General features: G+C 45.5%; 1 protein-coding gene across 6 annotated transcripts in view; it reads left to right on the forward strand.

Moving 5' to 3' along the window:
• Positions 1-16264, forward strand: part of SRGAP2 (SLIT-ROBO Rho GTPase activating protein 2) — an 84808-nt gene that overhangs the window by 54335 nt on the left and 14209 nt on the right. For all 6 annotated transcript variants that reach the window (XR_014879882.1, XR_014879881.1, XR_014879883.1 and 3 more), the window contains 9 exons: positions 1775-1859; positions 4425-4452; positions 5845-5875; positions 6722-6782; positions 8769-8846; positions 10748-10882; positions 11987-12092; positions 12946-13170; positions 15779-15858. Coding sequence is in view for 3 of the 6 variants with exons in the window: in XM_085210187.1 (XP_085066313.1) it covers positions 1775-1859; positions 4425-4452; positions 5845-5875; positions 6722-6782; positions 8769-8846; positions 10748-10882; positions 11987-12092; positions 12946-13170; positions 15779-15858 (829 nt within the window). In the remaining 3 variants the exon portion in view is untranslated. The remainder of the gene's footprint in view (positions 1-1774; positions 1860-4424; positions 4453-5844; positions 5876-6721; positions 6783-8768; positions 8847-10747; positions 10883-11986; positions 12093-12945; positions 13171-15778; positions 15859-16264) is intronic.

Raw genomic sequence — 16264 nt, forward strand, 5'->3', positions numbered from 1 at the left:
ACCTCCTTCGTTTCTTACAATGTGGAAACGATGTCATTTGAGGATGTTTCTCCTGCGTTGTGTCCGACTCCGCTGTGCTGTCAGAACTGAAATCCTGAGGAGTTCATCCATACTTCAGTTTCTTTTAATTTTTTTTTTTAATTAAGCCATGAATTGAACACTCGTGCATCCTTAATTCCTTCAAAAAGAAAAAAGAAAGCCTTAATTTGTAATCACTGATTTTTTTTTTTCTTTTTTCCTAAGAGCACTACTAACAGGGTGCAGAACGACAGGCGTGAGGAATACATGACATATGTGCTCCTTGCTGGTTGGAACCCTCCCTTCTCTCTCGTAACCCAATCCCTGCAGCTCTGCTATAGGCAGGCGATGTGCTCAGCGTCTGTTGGAGCTATTTTGAGCTGAGCCTTCTTGTGCTGCCTCTCCTCTCCTCACATTGGCTGTGAGGCAGCAGCTCGGCGCCTTCCAGAGTCGCATTTATCCTCAGATCCCCGCTTACACGTTTAGAGGGGAGTCAAAATTTGGTGCAAAAATGTAACTGGTTAAGAAAACACGCTCAGTATTGGCAAAGGGAGGCTGCAGAGGAATCCTGCATCATCTGATACTTTCTTTCTGCCATAGCGACCCATGCTTGCTGCTGGAGCAACCAGAAAGCTGAAGCATTGCAATGGGAGGTGCTGGCACTGCCCAAAAGGAGTGGATCTCCTGATGTTTCTGTTTGGTTTTATCAACCAAAGGGACGTAGACTGTGGAGTTTAGCAGTTAATTAAAGCTTTGTGTTTAATATTGCTTCTTGGTTTGTACCCTGCCTTTCTTGGGGCTTGCATCCAGGTTGCTCCCATTGTACAAATACCATTTTTCCCCTTAAGGATTGATGGGCAATACCAGACCAGAACTGGAAGAAAGCGAATCATGTTGGGGAAGCTGAAGACAGGATCAGAACCTTGTGTTACAATGAGAATCTTTTCCTTGTGTTTGTGTTACAATGAGAATCTTTTCCTTGTGTTTGTGTTTCTAGCTCTTTTTAAAAAAATATCTCATGTTTCTAAAGGATGGTCCTTGGTGTTTGCAGTGTCCTGTGCTGTATATTGAGTGTAAACATGTGCTAATTATAATATGGCTGGCTACTGTACAATGGTATTTCGTGTGCTGCGGCACAGCAGAGAGAAATAATGCTGTTCTGAGCTGCAAAGAGATGAAAGAGCTGTAAAAACTGCATTTGCAGAGCTGTGAAAGATCAGGAGCAAGTGGGAAAAGTGGCTGTGTGATTGTATAATGTTTCTCCGAGGGAACAAATCCCAACTTCCATAGTATCTCTATTTGTTTTGCCCTGTTTTCCCCCCCCACCCAACGCTGTGTATCACCCAGAGTGGAGGCAGACGCGGTGTTTGACGAGTGAAGTGGGGTGAGAGAGGTTAAATGGGAGAATAAGCACAGTAGCAGCCTTTTAGCTGGGAGAAACAGATTGCTCATTCAGCTGGCGGTGATGCATTTCCATTTCCCCGTCTGAGGAGGAGATGTTTGACAGCTCCTCACATGTCTGAACGATGCCAAACGTTCCACTGATTCCACAGTGAGACAATAGGAACGGCACACAGATATGTATGGGCAGAGCAGTGGGTTTGCACCCACCCGGGGGGGGGTTTGATGCATTCTTTGCACTGCAGATCTCAGTGCAATCTGGTTCTTTGTCACTGCATTCAGAATTCATGACCTGCAGATGCAGTCGTAGGAATCAGCTGTCCACTCGTCACATTGTTTTCTTCCACTCTTCCAGAAAATGAAGGAGTATCTGGAGGGCAGGAACCTGATAACGAAGCTTCAGGCCAAGCACGACCTCCTTCAGAAGACCCTGGGAGAAAGTGAGTGGGGACCTGCATGCCTCTGCCTGCATTGCCCAGCTAACTGTCTAGAATTACCCAGCCAAGTGGACATTTTCACGTTTCACGAGTTTCCTTTTTCCAATCCTGATGGAGAAGCCAGCTGACCTACATGGCTGCTTGAATAATGGGGAACAGAAAGAGCTTAATGAGTCATTAGCGTGCGTCGCTCATTGGGTAAAACGAAGCGTGTGCCCTCTTGCTCATCCTGACCCCTCCCCATTTGTGCACGTTCTGCTTCTCACTGAATAATCCATATTGAGTAAACCTCGTGACTTCCAGATCAGTGATGAGTTCCAAAGCACTGCCTCGTTAGGTGGGTCGGAAGGTTTGCTCACATGGCAGCTTGGCTGCTTCCAACCTCTGGGGTTCAATGCAGACTGAGCTCGTGTAAGTGAACGTGGCTTTTGTTTGGAGAAAAATGAATGAATTTTGCATCGTGGAAAATATGTTGGCCATCTGCATGACACTAGGCATTTGTTACTAGGGTCAGAACAAAGCAAGATTTCTTTTCCTTCATGTTATGGGCAAATTGTGTTGGCCAAACATTCCTGAACTATGCATCCAAGTTTCCATAGAAACCTGACTGCCTCATATTTGCAGAGGAGAAGGTTTGAAGGTCTGGATGTCAGGTCACAGACTGGTTCTGGGTTTCTAGGCCAGGGAAGGGCTCGTGGTTGTGACTTAATGGGACTCCCCACCGTTTGTGCTGTGCAAATCTTCTGAATGGAAATTTAAGCAGCATGTGGTCCTTTAAGCATTTTGCTTTCGTTTTAAAAATTACACTACAAAAAAACAAACAAACAAAAAAACTCCACTGCTGCAGTAATTAAGAGCTTCTTGTTTATCAGACCCAAACTGGAAGGTAAGGCATGAAATGAATCTTGTGCTTGGTAGAGGTTCTCATCTCTCTGTTAGTCTGTAAAGAAAGGTGGATTCAGGGCTCTGTGTCCTTGAGGTATGATTTCTGCTTCTGAATATCTCCCAATGACACTGCAGTGCCCCTGTGAGTGATGACATTCCTGGATCTCAGTTGATCTGTGCACCCAGCCCTATTTTCTCTTACCCTGCCTGTCTCTCACAGGGAGCCCAAGCTGTGCTGGGAGCAGGAAATGAAATGTGATTTCTGCATTGCTATGTAGGTGTAAAGGCTGCTTCTGTTCTTGTGTGGTTGCTTTGCAATAGCAGAGCTTAGCTGCTCTGTAAAGGGCCCAGTGTGTGCTGGGCTGAGCTCCAGCAGCTCCCAAAAAACGTCTCTTCTGTCACCTGTGAGATCAGAGGAGCTGAGAAAGCCAGGCACATCGTGTGTTGCAGTTAGCAGGTTAATGGTATGAGCTGTAACCGTGTCGAGGCTTATTCATAAAATGGCACTTAAATGACACGTGGGCAAATAAAATCCCTTTCATGAGTCCCAGGAACACGTTTAGGAGCTTTGCTGAAAAACATGCATGTAGCTGCATGCCTTCTGTCCCCAGAAACTCCTGGGTTTGTTTTGGGTTTTGTTCTTTTCCCTATTCTCAGGCAACTTTTAATAGTCCTCTTGCAAGGTACCTTAATCTAAAGATGAAAAGTTGCAGTAATAGAAATAGCAGCAAGTCTTCCTGGGTACGAGCAGTGATGTCCTTGCCTGCTGTATGCTTTGCAGGAGCCCCTTGATGTTGCTGCAGCCATGGAATTTATATATATGAATATTCCGTGATGGAAATGGGACAGATGGCTGGAAATTCTGCTTCAGAATAACATTTTCATGTAAATTATGCACTGTTTGGGCTTTAGGTGGGGAAGGGAAAGCAGCTATCAAGATGCGTTCAACTCATTGTCAGCCATCAGCAATGAGCCACGTCCCTCCTTCGTTCCTCCTCCTCCTCAGGAGCAGGAAGGCATTGCAGGAAGGTGGATTTCCAGCTCAGATCAGTGTGGTTTTGCTGATGCTGGCCTGGCCAGAGTGATTCCCACAGCCCACACTGCTTCTACGTCTCTCACTGTGCTATTTCAGAACGATGCTGCATAGGCAGCAGTTGTTAGCTTGGCTGCTTCCTCACAAACTCAGTGCAAGTCAATGGAACGTTTTTATAGATGTTTGTGGAAAATATCATTAAACGTCTGCCTCCCAAAATAGCCTCATGCAAGCGAGCTTGGTCCATGGGCTAACAATTCTGCAAATGTTTCCAATCTTGCTAAGTGGCTTTATAAAGTATAATCTCTCTCCCTAGCAATTCCCCTGGGAAAGGGGAGGGCGGGAGAGGTTGACAAGCCCAGTTTTTTGGCAGCTAAAGTCACCAATTAAGAGTGCACAGGGAACCAATTTCCAAAAACAATGCTTTCTAAAGAAAGAGTGCTGGGGCAGCCCGAGCTGTTCTGTGCTTTCCTGGGGGGCCGTGCTCTGCTGACCTCCTTGGCAGTGCTGCAGGGATGCTCACATCCAACCCTCCGACTCTCCTTGTCCTCCTCCTCCTCCCAGACCTGGCTCTGCAGAGCAGCAGAAGGTATTTTCCCGTTCCTCTCCCCTAATGATGGTTTTTTTTTTTTTCTTTGTCTCCACCACAGGTCAAAGGACTGACTGCTCTCTTGCCAGGTAGGTGTGGCACAAAGGCTCACTTTTGCTGCAAATCAATTGCCAGCCCAGGATATTCATGTGTTAGGAAAAAAAAAACCTCATTTCACTGATGTGCAACCACATTCCCATCCTTAAATACCATTGCAACACGTCAGTACGGAGTGGTGGTGCTTCTGATTTTTTTGTCCCGTGCTCTGCTCTGCAGTGGAACTGGATTGCAGCAAGCCCCAGAGAATCACCTCCTCACTTGTAATTAGGACCAATCACCGAGCAATAACTAACCTTCCCTTGATGGGGGTTTTTATAAAGCATAACAAATGTCTGTCTGCAGATGGATGGGTTTGGGGAGCCGGGCTGTGCGTGGGGGCTGTGCATCATCCTGCCTTGTAACAAAGGGAAGGTGATTACTGCTGATCCACAGCCATTACTACTTTTCAGATTCCTCACAGCAAAGCAGAGCTGACAGGTCCTAATTAGTGCCTGACATCTGTAATAATAAAATATTATTCATCATGAAACAATTTTAAATATCAAAGAATCATTACTGCTAATAGTTTAAAATAGGCCTTATTGTCAGTGACAGCCCATGGAATCTGCTTGCTTTTTTTTTTTGTTTTCTTTTGTTTTTGTGGTTCATTCAGTGTTTTTGATTTATTTTTTTCCTAAAAGGAATTTCCCCTGAATTAACAATGTGTTTTTTTTTGTTTTGTTTTTTTTTCCCTCCAAATTGCAGTTCTAATCACCTTATTTATAATTCAGCAGCCATCTGCTTGAATGAGAGGCATTAGGGCCTTTCTCCCACTATCTCCCATATTTTTTACCAGGGACTATAGGAATCTTAAACCCCAGTAATAAATCTTAGGGCAATATCTTGGCAAAGGAAGGCTCCTTCCTTGTTTCCCTTTTTGTTAAGGCAATTAATGTCTTCCAGCATCACTAAATGAGGCCATCATGATTTGAATCGAGTTGGCTGAGCCTGGCTGGTGTTGGGGGGCACTCATTTATGTGTCTGTTTGAAGGCTCTCCCATGCAGGCACAGGGCTTTGCAGCGATGCTCTCTGGCAGCTGCTCCCACCTGCTCCAATTCATAGCAAACTTCACCTCGAGTGAGGAGCGGATGGAACAGATTTCCAGATGGTTGGAATTAAAGCGTCGAGGGGAATCTTTTGTCAGAGCGTTGGGCTCCCTTGTGTCTGTGTCAGGTTCGTGGTGATTTAAAGTCACTTAAAATCCTACGAAGTTCCACACGTTGAACGAGAAGAAGTCGTTATGATTCGTATATCTGGCTCCTTCCCTCCCAAATCAGCATGACTTGGAATACCAAGCAAGAGCTATGATAGTAGAGAATTATCTTGACTTTTTCTCCTCTGTTTTTCCTCTGGCATCCATGGGCTGTTCTGATCTCATCAGCGGCAGACGCAGCTCCACTATAAGAAAGCAGGTAATCAGTGTTTGCTTAAGTAATGGGGTGTGTGTGTGTGCAAATGAGGATAGATGGGAAACTGAAGCCTTTCCATCCTTTTCTTCCACGTCCCATTTCACCCTCCTTTAAATGGAACTGCTGTCTGCTAATTCACTAACTGAAATCAATAAACAGATCCGCAGCCTCCCTTCGTTTTCTTTGACAAAAACTTCAAAAGGGGTTTTATTCTGCCAGTGTTTCTGAGGGACCTGGAACCAAAGAAGCCAAACAGCCTTGAGCTGTCTGCACGCTCATGGTTTATGGGCTTCATGCTGCTCTATTTCTTTGTCCCCTTTCCCTTTGTTTTCTCTCTGGAATGCTATTAGAGCAGTACCTACTTGCTTGTTGCCTCCATGTAATGAAGATTTACAACAGCAGTGCATCGGTTTGCTGGCTGTAGTGAGTCATTTATTACTTTTTAGAACCTAAACAGATCTGGAACTGCACTGGAGCAGAACGTGGCAGATGAAAGGACACATTTGCTCTCCGTTGCTTTCCCCCAATGCACCCCACCCCACTTCTTCCTTTTTACTTTCTGCAGCACATTTGAATATGAGGAATGTGGAGATCTGTATAAAGCAAAGCTCGTGCCCATAGCAGTGCTATCAAGAAGGTCTGAGTAGCCTTGCAGTCTTGGAGCACGTTATGCTCTGGGCTTTTGGAGGCTTGGAGGTTTGCCTTCATCACCAGTCACTGTACTGGGGCCAAATGAGAATTTCTAGTCCTGTTTTTGTATTTCTTGGGTTTTTTTTGTTGTTTGTTTGTTTTTGTTTTTTTGCCATCCCTCTGCATTCTGACTGCTATTCTTTTCTCCCCGTTGTGCAGGATTCCTCTCAAGCCATTCCCCTGGTCGTGGAGAGCTGCATACGGTTCATTAGCAGGCATGGTGAGTTCGTGGGCAAAAAGTTTCCTGTTCCCTCTCTCTCTATATATAACTACATGTATCTATCTATCTATCTATCTATATATATATATATATAACTTTATAGACATAGAAGCCTTCTGAAATGCTCAGAGTAGCTTGGGACATGATACTTACACAGATGGAGACTGCAAGATAAAGAACTAGTGCTGGCTTTTTGCTATGTGCTTGGTGTTGTGTGTGCTCCTAATTCCTCCAGGCTGCTGCAAATAAGTGATGCTGTAAAGGTAGAGCAGTAAGCTGTGCTTCTGACAACGTTCCTTTATGAAATAAGGTTCCCATCCTGAAGTACCACTCACACCTCACCTCCCTTCACCTTGTTTTGGGATGTGAAATGTGGCTTTCACCACTAACAATTGTGCTTCTTGTAGAGGAGGAGGAATACTCCCAGCACTGAATGTAGGAGGTCAAGTAGTGAATTAATTGCTTGCTGCAATGAGATGATTTGTCCCTGTTTCTGAGGTTAACTTCACAGCTTTGAATGCTGTAGAAGATTTTATAGGTTTGTTTTAATTTGTTTTCATTTTTAATCAATATCATCTGTTGGTAGCACGCGAAACAGCTGTTAATTAACATACGTAGAAAGAGGTTGCATTTATCTTCATTAACCAAGACAGAGCCAAATAGCAGGTCCTGTTTCGTTTTCCTTGTCTAATTACCATCTCACATTAGAAACTATAATTGGGAGTTCCATTCTCATCATCACCTGGGAGAGCCAAGGGCTGTAATCCTTTACTAAGGCCATAATTGGACATTTGCTGGAGAAGTCATTGAATCCACATTGCGATGCAAATCAGAGCATGATGAAATGAGAGGCATCAGGAGGTTTTATTTTTAGAAGTGTGTTCCTGGTTGGGTCATTAACAGACACGTTTTCCAACAAAGCCAACTGACTTCTGCACAGTATGAGATGGTGGCCTGAAGATTCAGCCTGCAATGAGGAGGAAGATGCTTTTAGACAACAAATCCACTTGAGTGGGAAGGAGCCATACAGCTGCTGTAGGAATTAATGTGGTTGGAGGTGGCCTGGCTGACATTTACAACTGCTTTCCTCTATGGGAATGGGATGAATGTCATTCCCCTCCTTGCTTCTCCACGCTCAGAGTTGTTTCTTTTTGCTGTTGTGAAGCTGTGTCACAGCTGCTAGCTGCAGCACTACAGAGTTCCATTGCATTGTGATAAGAACAGTAACTTAAGCTGAGAGGAACAGCAGTGCACAGATGCATTCAAGAGAGCTTATTAGTTTATGGTTGTTGTTATAAATAAAGCAAAGGCCTTGCAACACTTTCAGATAGCATGCAGTTAAAAGCTTCAAGTGAACACGAGTTGATTTTGCAGATGTGAAGAAGACTTGGTCCATGGGTTGGTTTGTGATGGTTGGTGCTAATCTTACACCAGGCAACCATACAGTCGTGGTGGTGGGATGCTGGAACATCTCACCTACTGACAGTTGGTTTTCATGGCTTTGCTAATGGTGGTGTTTAGCAGGAGTGGCTTAAAGAGCATCCTGGAGCCCTGGGTTTGGGTGGTGCTGGGGAGTGGAATGCTTCCATTCCCATGGGCTGCTTTGCCCTGGGCCATAGCATTGCTCCTGAGAAGCAAGCTGCTTCCTCGTGTGGTTGGCACTGTTGTACTTCTGGCTGTTAAATTATTAGGTTGTGATTTTCTCTGGGTTGTCAAATCCCATGGGATCCTCCAGGGTACAAGATGGCACACATGGCTGCTATAACCAAGGTATTGTGTCAGTTCCTTGAGAAGGGTTAATATTTTTTCCTCAGTGCTGCTGTGTTCTGTTCCTGTACGCATCCACGCACGTGCACAGTATGTAGGAAGACTGTTTTTCTCAGAGCATCCTTGTTTTGGTCCATGTTTCTTACATTTCCTGTATCACATACGCTGTAGTTGAGCAGGGTGCCAGCTTGTTGATCAGCATCTCTCGTTGCCTTTCAGGTTTGCAGCATGAGGGAATATTCAGGGTGTCTGGATCGCAAGTGGAAGTGAATGACATAAAAAATGCATTTGAGAGAGGTAAGGAGGATCTTTCCCAGTGTCTCAGAAATGATTGCCAAAGGTGTCAATGTGTCAGAATGTTCTGGAATGGTGTTTTTTGAATGCAACTTGCATTCTGTTCCTGTAGTTTTTTTTCCTGAGTGGCTGTAGCCCAAACACCTCTCTGGTGCTCATTAACCTTGAATTCTCCACGTTGTTTGGCATCATGCTTTCTCTCTTGTAGAGTGTATAATAAATATTCTGAACTCAATCCTCGCTCATGTCCAACAGCTTATTGATTATTTGCAGTGCTGTAGAATAGAGAAGAATTCATTATTGGGTGTGAATTATTTTCCTGCCCATCCCCTGCAAGCTCTGTGAGCAGTTTGTTTGCTGGAGGACGAAGTCTTATGTATTCCATGTTCGTAGAATGCAACTTGGCTACATTTATTTTAAATATCAGCAAATGAGAGTAAGCTTCAAGATGCAGTTAACATGGTGTAGCTTTTAATAGATTTCATTTTTTTTTCCTATGTAAAGAACCTTTCCATACAAAGGCATAGAATGACTGGGAAGCTCCTGACTCATCAGCTTCTTGCTGGGCTGCTCTCTTGAGCTGAGCAGGTTCAGAAGAGCTTTGCACTCAGGCAGTCCTTGCAGCCCTGCTCTGGTCACTGGAGACAGCAGAGCTTGTGTTAAATTTCTGTGTACATCACTCGTGGGAGAAATGCTTTCAAACTGAAGGAGGAAAGATTTGGATTGGATGTAAGGAAGAAGTTTTGTACAGTAAGGGTGGTGAGGTGCTGGAATGGGTCGTCCAGACAGGTGATGGAAACAGCTGAGGTCAGGCTGGTGGGGTTGTGAGCACCTGAGGGGCTGTGGGTGTCCCTGTTGGTTGCAGGGGAGTGGGACCAAATGGCCCTTAAGGGTCCCTTCCAACTCAAAGAACTCTAAAATAATATAGTTGGTACATTACTGAGCTTGCTTTTGGGAGAGAGCAGCAGCAAGCTTTTGGGAAGAGGATTTTAGTGGACAGCGTGGCATCTGATGTCACCCACCTTTATCTCCATCAGTTTGAGAACAAAAATTCTCAAGGGCAGAGAAGGCAGAAACGTGTGTCACAGTGTGAGTAGAGGCTTGATATCAGTTAGCCCCTTTTAAATAAAAGGAATAGCTGTCATCTTGAGAAAGCAGCCAGTTGTTCCAGCACTAATGTGCAGAAATAAATGATTTCTTGCTTCCTCTCACTTGTTTCTCTGATATACAGGACTGACAAAGTTAACAGTAATGTCCCTGCAGTTTATTACTTCCTCCAGAACCCTTGGTGGCAGTTAATATCAAGGATAATGCTCTGGTTCTTAGTGCCCATTTATTATCTGGTGTATTATTAAGATTATAGGCAAGCTTTGGAAATTCCAGTCACATAATGGATATATATAGCTTCAATCTGAGGTTTGCCCCGTCATTAAATCTAATTATATGCGATGGGGAGTTTTCCATAGGGAGCAACTCCTTAAGTGGGCATCTTCTGTCACACAAACACTGGTATATCTGCAGTGACAAACTGTTTGTCCCAGAAACAGCCCCTGCAGTTGAGCACAAGGTGTGTGCTCCTGCTGAGCCTGCTTATGATGCTCACTGCCCTCTCGCGTGTGCACTGAATGCAGTTGGCCTTCAGTTGTGAGTTTGCTGCTGAATGTTGCCCTCAGTAATGGATTGGGGAAGCTCTCACCATATCAGAAACCTGAGGTTTCCGTCAGAGGCTTCCCTTCTTGACTGCTGCCTTCAGGGAGCTCTGCCTCATTGCTGTTAATGCAGCTGGAGGAGCTGGGATGAACTCTGTGCTGCATGAATTTTTTCCTCCAGCTGAGTTGCATCCTTCCATCCCGATTGTTTTCTCCACTCTTCTGATCTTTCTTGCTTGTTTCTTTGTCGTGAAGGTGAAGATCCTTTAGCTGGGGACCAGAATGACCATGACATGGATTCAATAGCAGGAGTTCTGAAGCTCTATTTCCGAGGGCTGGAGCACCCTCTCTTCCCCAAGGACATCTTTCATGATCTGATTGCCTGTGTCAGTAAGTACAGATATAGAAATGAACAGATTGTGAAGGCTGTATTGTGGATTTGTCTGACATAAAGGTTTGTGCCAGGATTCTTCAAAAAAGAATAGAGCAAAATCCTCTCCTTATGGAAAAAAAAAAAAAAAACAAAACCCTGATCTTCAGGACCTCTTATCAGAAGGTGTGAGAAATGCTGCTTAAGAAACAGAAGGTGTTTCCAGCAGGGTTTCCTCCTGGTGCTAATAGATCTGCTGCCTGTGTGCTGACACTCCTGCATGCTCTGTTCTGCAAGGCAGTAGCCATCTGCCTTTGCTTGGTTGCCACAAGGGGCCATCTATTGCCTCTCGTTACAGAATTTCAATCACAAGAGCAGTGGCAGTCCACTTGTTAACATTTTTGGTCGTTTCTAAAGGTGGTTATGGTGGGCAGGGGGGTCTGTGTTTTGATATTGGAGTAACCTCATGTTACACAGCCTCACCATTGCTGTGTTGCTTAGAATGAAAGAATGGTTCCATTGTCCTGGTGGTGAAATGGCCTTTGCAGTGGTGGCCTTTGAAGCAAAGCAAGAGATAACTGCTTCTAAAATGACTCGTGATTGTCTTCTCCTGATAAATGCGTTTACAGAGTTGAATTCACATTACATAAGAAGAAAAAATCTGCTTCCAAATAAGCTCCCCTTTCTGGGATGATTTATGCTGCCCACTTGTTTCTCAGTAGGCTGCTGCACACAGAGCTTTTTGCCTCACCCTTTAACTATGTTAATTCTCCTTTGAGTGTTGTACAGTTTCTCTTCTTGAACACCCACCTTTCTAAGCTAACTTGAATGAACTATTGTGCCAGAGCTATTGAAGGAGATGACATCCAGTGCTCCCACGCTAGGAAGGAGCCTGCAGTGAGCTTTTCCATGTTCTGGGCCCTTAATTGCAAAGGCGTCACACACAGGACCTGCAGCCTTTGGCAGGCAGCTGGTGAATCCAGGAAACAGTCTGACCCTTGTGCTGTGCTGGCTGCATGTTTTCATATTTTTACCTGGGAACCATCTCATATGCTGACTGCATTTGGACTCGGTGGCAAGTTGGGATGTGGTGATAACTCAGTGATGCTCCTTCTTCCTTTCAGCAATGGATAATTTGCAAGAGAGAGCGCTCCACATCCGAAAGGTGCTTCTGAACCTCCCTAAGACCACTCTGATCGTAATGAGATACCTCTTTGCATTCCTCAATCAGTGAGTACCTGCTGCAGAGCCAGCCTTGATGTTGCTGCAATCTGAGCAACGATTTAAAGCACAAATGTCACTAGATGACTCCTGCATCTGTCTTTCCTGAGCTTTTGAGCCTTGCTGACATTCCTCCAGATGTTAATGCCATCTCAAAGGAACTCCAGCAGTGGAAGTGAATAATGTTGCTGGCAAACGAAGCGAAAAATGATAAGGAGGGATCAGAAATTGCATCCCATGCCAGCAAGGAGCACTGTGCACTAAAATAGTATGACTGACATAACTGTTTTAAAGCTGTCCATCAATGCGATGGGTTTGTTGGGCAGCCCAACAGAATCATAGAATTGCTCAGGTTGGGAAAGACCTGAAAATCATCAAGTCCAACCGCAGCTTCCTCCAGCACTGAGGTCTTGACACCTGGGGTAGCACAGAAGGAAAATGTCCTACCTGAGAGTTAGCAGTTTAAATATTCCCCTGCTGAGGTTGGTAGTGTTGAGTGATGCTGCTGTTCTTCATCACGTTCATCTTAACAGCAGGAGCAAAGAAAAGGAGAGATTGCATCGGGATGTGTTTTAAATCTGCATAAGGTGGTTAAACTATAAACGGGGATTTGAGCAGGGCTGGGATCAAATCAATAAGGCTGTTAAAATCTCGTTGAGGTTTCTATTTCATCTCTTTGTTATGCTGTCAGTCTGTCTTTTTTTTCACAAAACCCCAGCATATTCGAGTTCCAGGAAAACAGCTTCAGCAGCAGGAAGCCCAAAGCCAACCTTCCTCACTCATCTGTGTTCTCCAGCAGATGATGGTGGTGATGATAACATTTTCTGCTTTTAACCCTCCTCCCCACATCTGTCTCTTGCAGTTTATCTCAGTTCAGTGAAGAGAATATGATGGATCCCTACAATTTAGCCATCTGCTTTGGGCCAACGCTGATGTCGGTGCCTGAAGGTCACGATCAAGTCTCTTGCCAAGCCCACGTCAATGAACTGATCAAAACCATCATCATCCAACATGAGAACATCTTCCCAGGACCGAGGGAGCTGGAGGGTCCAATGTATAGCAGAGGTGGAAGCACTGAGGATTACTGGTATGATGGATTCCACTGAGGGGAAAATGAATGGGTGCACGTTTGTTTGCTGCTCAGAATCCTCCAGTCATGCATTTTGCATTGTCTTAAGTAGGATTCGGACATCTAGCCCAGCCTCTCAGATTCAGTGTAATGCAAGAGAAGGTGTCTCTGCTATCTCTGGACAGTCATTAACTTAGAAAGTCTCTCCAGTCCTGGTTTTGCATTCTCTGGTTGTGTAGAGTGGCTTTAATTCAGAGGAAGGATCGCTTGCAGCCGAACCCAAAAAGCTGTGGCATGGTCGAGTTTTCAGGGCAGCTCTGATGGTGGGGGGAGGGAAGAGAGAGGAATGCAAAATCACCATTTCCATCCAGCTTAAAGCTCGAGAGGCCTGGCCTCGTGTTCAGTCTGAAAGCAACATCTGGAAGCAATTCAGCCAGCGCGGCTCCTGTCATCTGCAGGGGAAGGTGGGGGAGTGGGGGAAGGAGAGGAGGAGGTGTTTTCTTTCCTACTGGCTGGGGCTGATCTCTCCCACTGAAAATGAGGAATGTTAAGTCGTGTCCTGCTTCTCCCCCCATCCCCCAGGTTCCCTCCTCCACTGTCCCAAGAATGCAAATGATTATTTTCATATACTAAAATAAATATATTTTTTTAAAATGAAGTCACTCTGGTGACAGAGCTGCCCTTGTTTTCCTGTCTTGTTCCAGAGTAATTATAACTATCAGCTCATTCCATGTATGTGCAGTGAGAAGCAGTTATTTCTCACTAACTGCTCTATGCAGAATTCTTACCAGTGTCTCTTTTGGAAATACGATTTCTTCATTCTGACATTTCTAATTAATGTTATGCATAATTGGATTGTGCAGGGGGAAAAAGACTTAAGAATTCTTAAAACCTTCAAGAAATACACCAACAAAAGTCTTTGTCCTGTAAGGTGGAGGGATTAACAATGTTAAATGCCCAGCACAGTGCAGTGTGTGCAGCAGTTCACACCAGGATGTAGGATGCAGCACGTCCTGCAGAGCAGTACTGCTTTCCTGAAGGCACTTTGCCCTTCCCAACCGCCCTGACGTGAGACCCTGCTGAGCACAGAGGGGTAAAAATGAGCAGGGAAGGCTACTTATGATGTGAGGAAGAAGCAGCTGGTTCCCACTGCAGCCTTCCCACAGCCCCGCTGTTCACATAGCTGCTGGTTGCTGCCCACAGGGCTCCGTGCTGCAAAGCATGCCTGAAGCAGAGGGAAGCCATGCAGCTCAGCTCATTCATTGGGAGTGAAGCCTGTGATGTTTGTAATTGCACTGTGCCACTTGGCTGCTCTCGGTATTTTGCCTTGGAGCTTGCAGGCTGTGTTGCCCTGTGGGTGGACGTGCCATGGAGGTCAGAAGCAGCTTGCCTGGGGCAGGGTTTGGAGTTGGTGGTGGAAATTCAGGGCCTGTGATGCAGGCATTTTTGAAATACCGCCTTGCTTCAAGCCCAGAGCTTTGCTGCTGTCTGTCTGTCCGTCTGACAGCGCAGAACAGCTCAGTGTTAGCAGCATATTCAGCCTACGTGCTGGCATTGCAGGGAAGAGGACAGCACAGAGATGCTCTGGCAGCACACCCAGCTGCACTGAGCCCTCACCATGATGTCCAGCAGCCCCAGGTTCTCCTCCCACACCCTGGGCTTGCAGGCTGTCCCTGCAGTGCAGGCGGGTGCTTTGGCACTGAGTGCTGCTGGAGGCACGTGGGCTTCTCTGCAATGCTTAGCTGTGCAGCGTTGGCTGTATGCGACATTACTTCACAGTCTGCACGAAACCTTAACCCTCAGTTCTGTGTTCCCTTTGGGACCTCCGTTTGGCCTTAAATCCTTCTGTAAACTTTATGAAGTAGCGTGAGGGCTTTGCAAAGGATGGGAAAGGTTGGTTCTGAGGCACTGACTCAGATGTGGATTATGTGGGATGCTAGAATTATTCAAACCTTTTACCCCTTCTTTTTTTTTTTCCATTCTCTTTTAAAGGAGTAGGAGAGGTAGGTGTTCCTGCAGGTCCTGCCAGACTCTGTCTTTATATAAACATAAATGAGTACCCCTGGTGGGTTTGGTGCTCTGTAAATAAAGATTGCAGGCAATCCGTCTAACTGGTGGGATGGTCTGGGCAGCCTGTGATGAAAGGGAAGGAGGGAGATGGCAAACTCAGACCTGGAAATATCACTGTGAATTTAGAAATAATTTCCCCCAGGAAGTGGCGGCTATCTCATCAGTCACATAATGAGCTAATTAGAGCAGTGGAGATGATAGCTGGGGGAATCGTTCTGGCATAGCAGAGAGGAGCTAGACCCAATGTGCCATTGCTGTCTGACTCCTAAAGATCTCCAGAGCCCTGGGCTGCAAGGTTGAAGTTACGCTGTTCTGACAGCATACAGAAGCTGTTCAGTTTGCTTAAGCAAATCAGAGCTTGCTTTGGTTGGGTTTTACAAGCTGACTTCAGCATGTGCAAATGCATCCATCCCAGTGGAACCTGGCTATTGACTTCCCAAACGAACGTTCCTGATTATCTTTGATTTTTTTATTTTTTTTTTTGTAAATGAGGGAGCTCAATGAAGCACTGTCTGTTTTTTTTTTGTTTTTTTTTTTTTTTTTCCCTCTGTTGCAGTGAAAGCCCTCATGGAGAAAGAGCTTCTGCAGAGGATGCAGTGCAGGACGTGGCTGTGGAGCACCACACCAGCGATGACGGTTCGTAGCTGCCATGGGGATAAAGGAGATGGAGCTTTGCAGTTTCAGTTCAAAGTTAAACCTAAACTGGGGTTGAAATCATAAAGCATCATGTACAGCATTTGTTCCCCTTGAATCCTGCACCTTTGTAAAGCAGCCCTTTTTGCCAAGCGTTTGTCGATTTAGCAGCAGGCCTGGGCACACTCCAAGCTGCTGGAGGATTTTGGAGTTGGAAGGCACGAAGGAAGGATGGAGCCAGAGGCTGAGTGTGCTTCAGCGTGCTCTCCCACTCCTCTGTGTGTGTGTGCCAGGCAGTTCTCCTCCAGTAGCTCTGGCAGGGAACTCGGTGCCTTGAGCTGCAGTGGTTCTGCTTCATGGAAGCAAGCAGACAAAAATCCAGAACTGCTCACCTTCCCCTGGGAAGACA

This window comes from Meleagris gallopavo, chromosome 28, assembly GCF_905368555.1.
Source record: "Meleagris gallopavo chromosome 28, MGAL_WU_HG_1.1, whole genome shotgun sequence".
Lineage (NCBI taxonomy): Eukaryota > Metazoa > Chordata > Aves > Galliformes > Phasianidae > Meleagris > Meleagris gallopavo.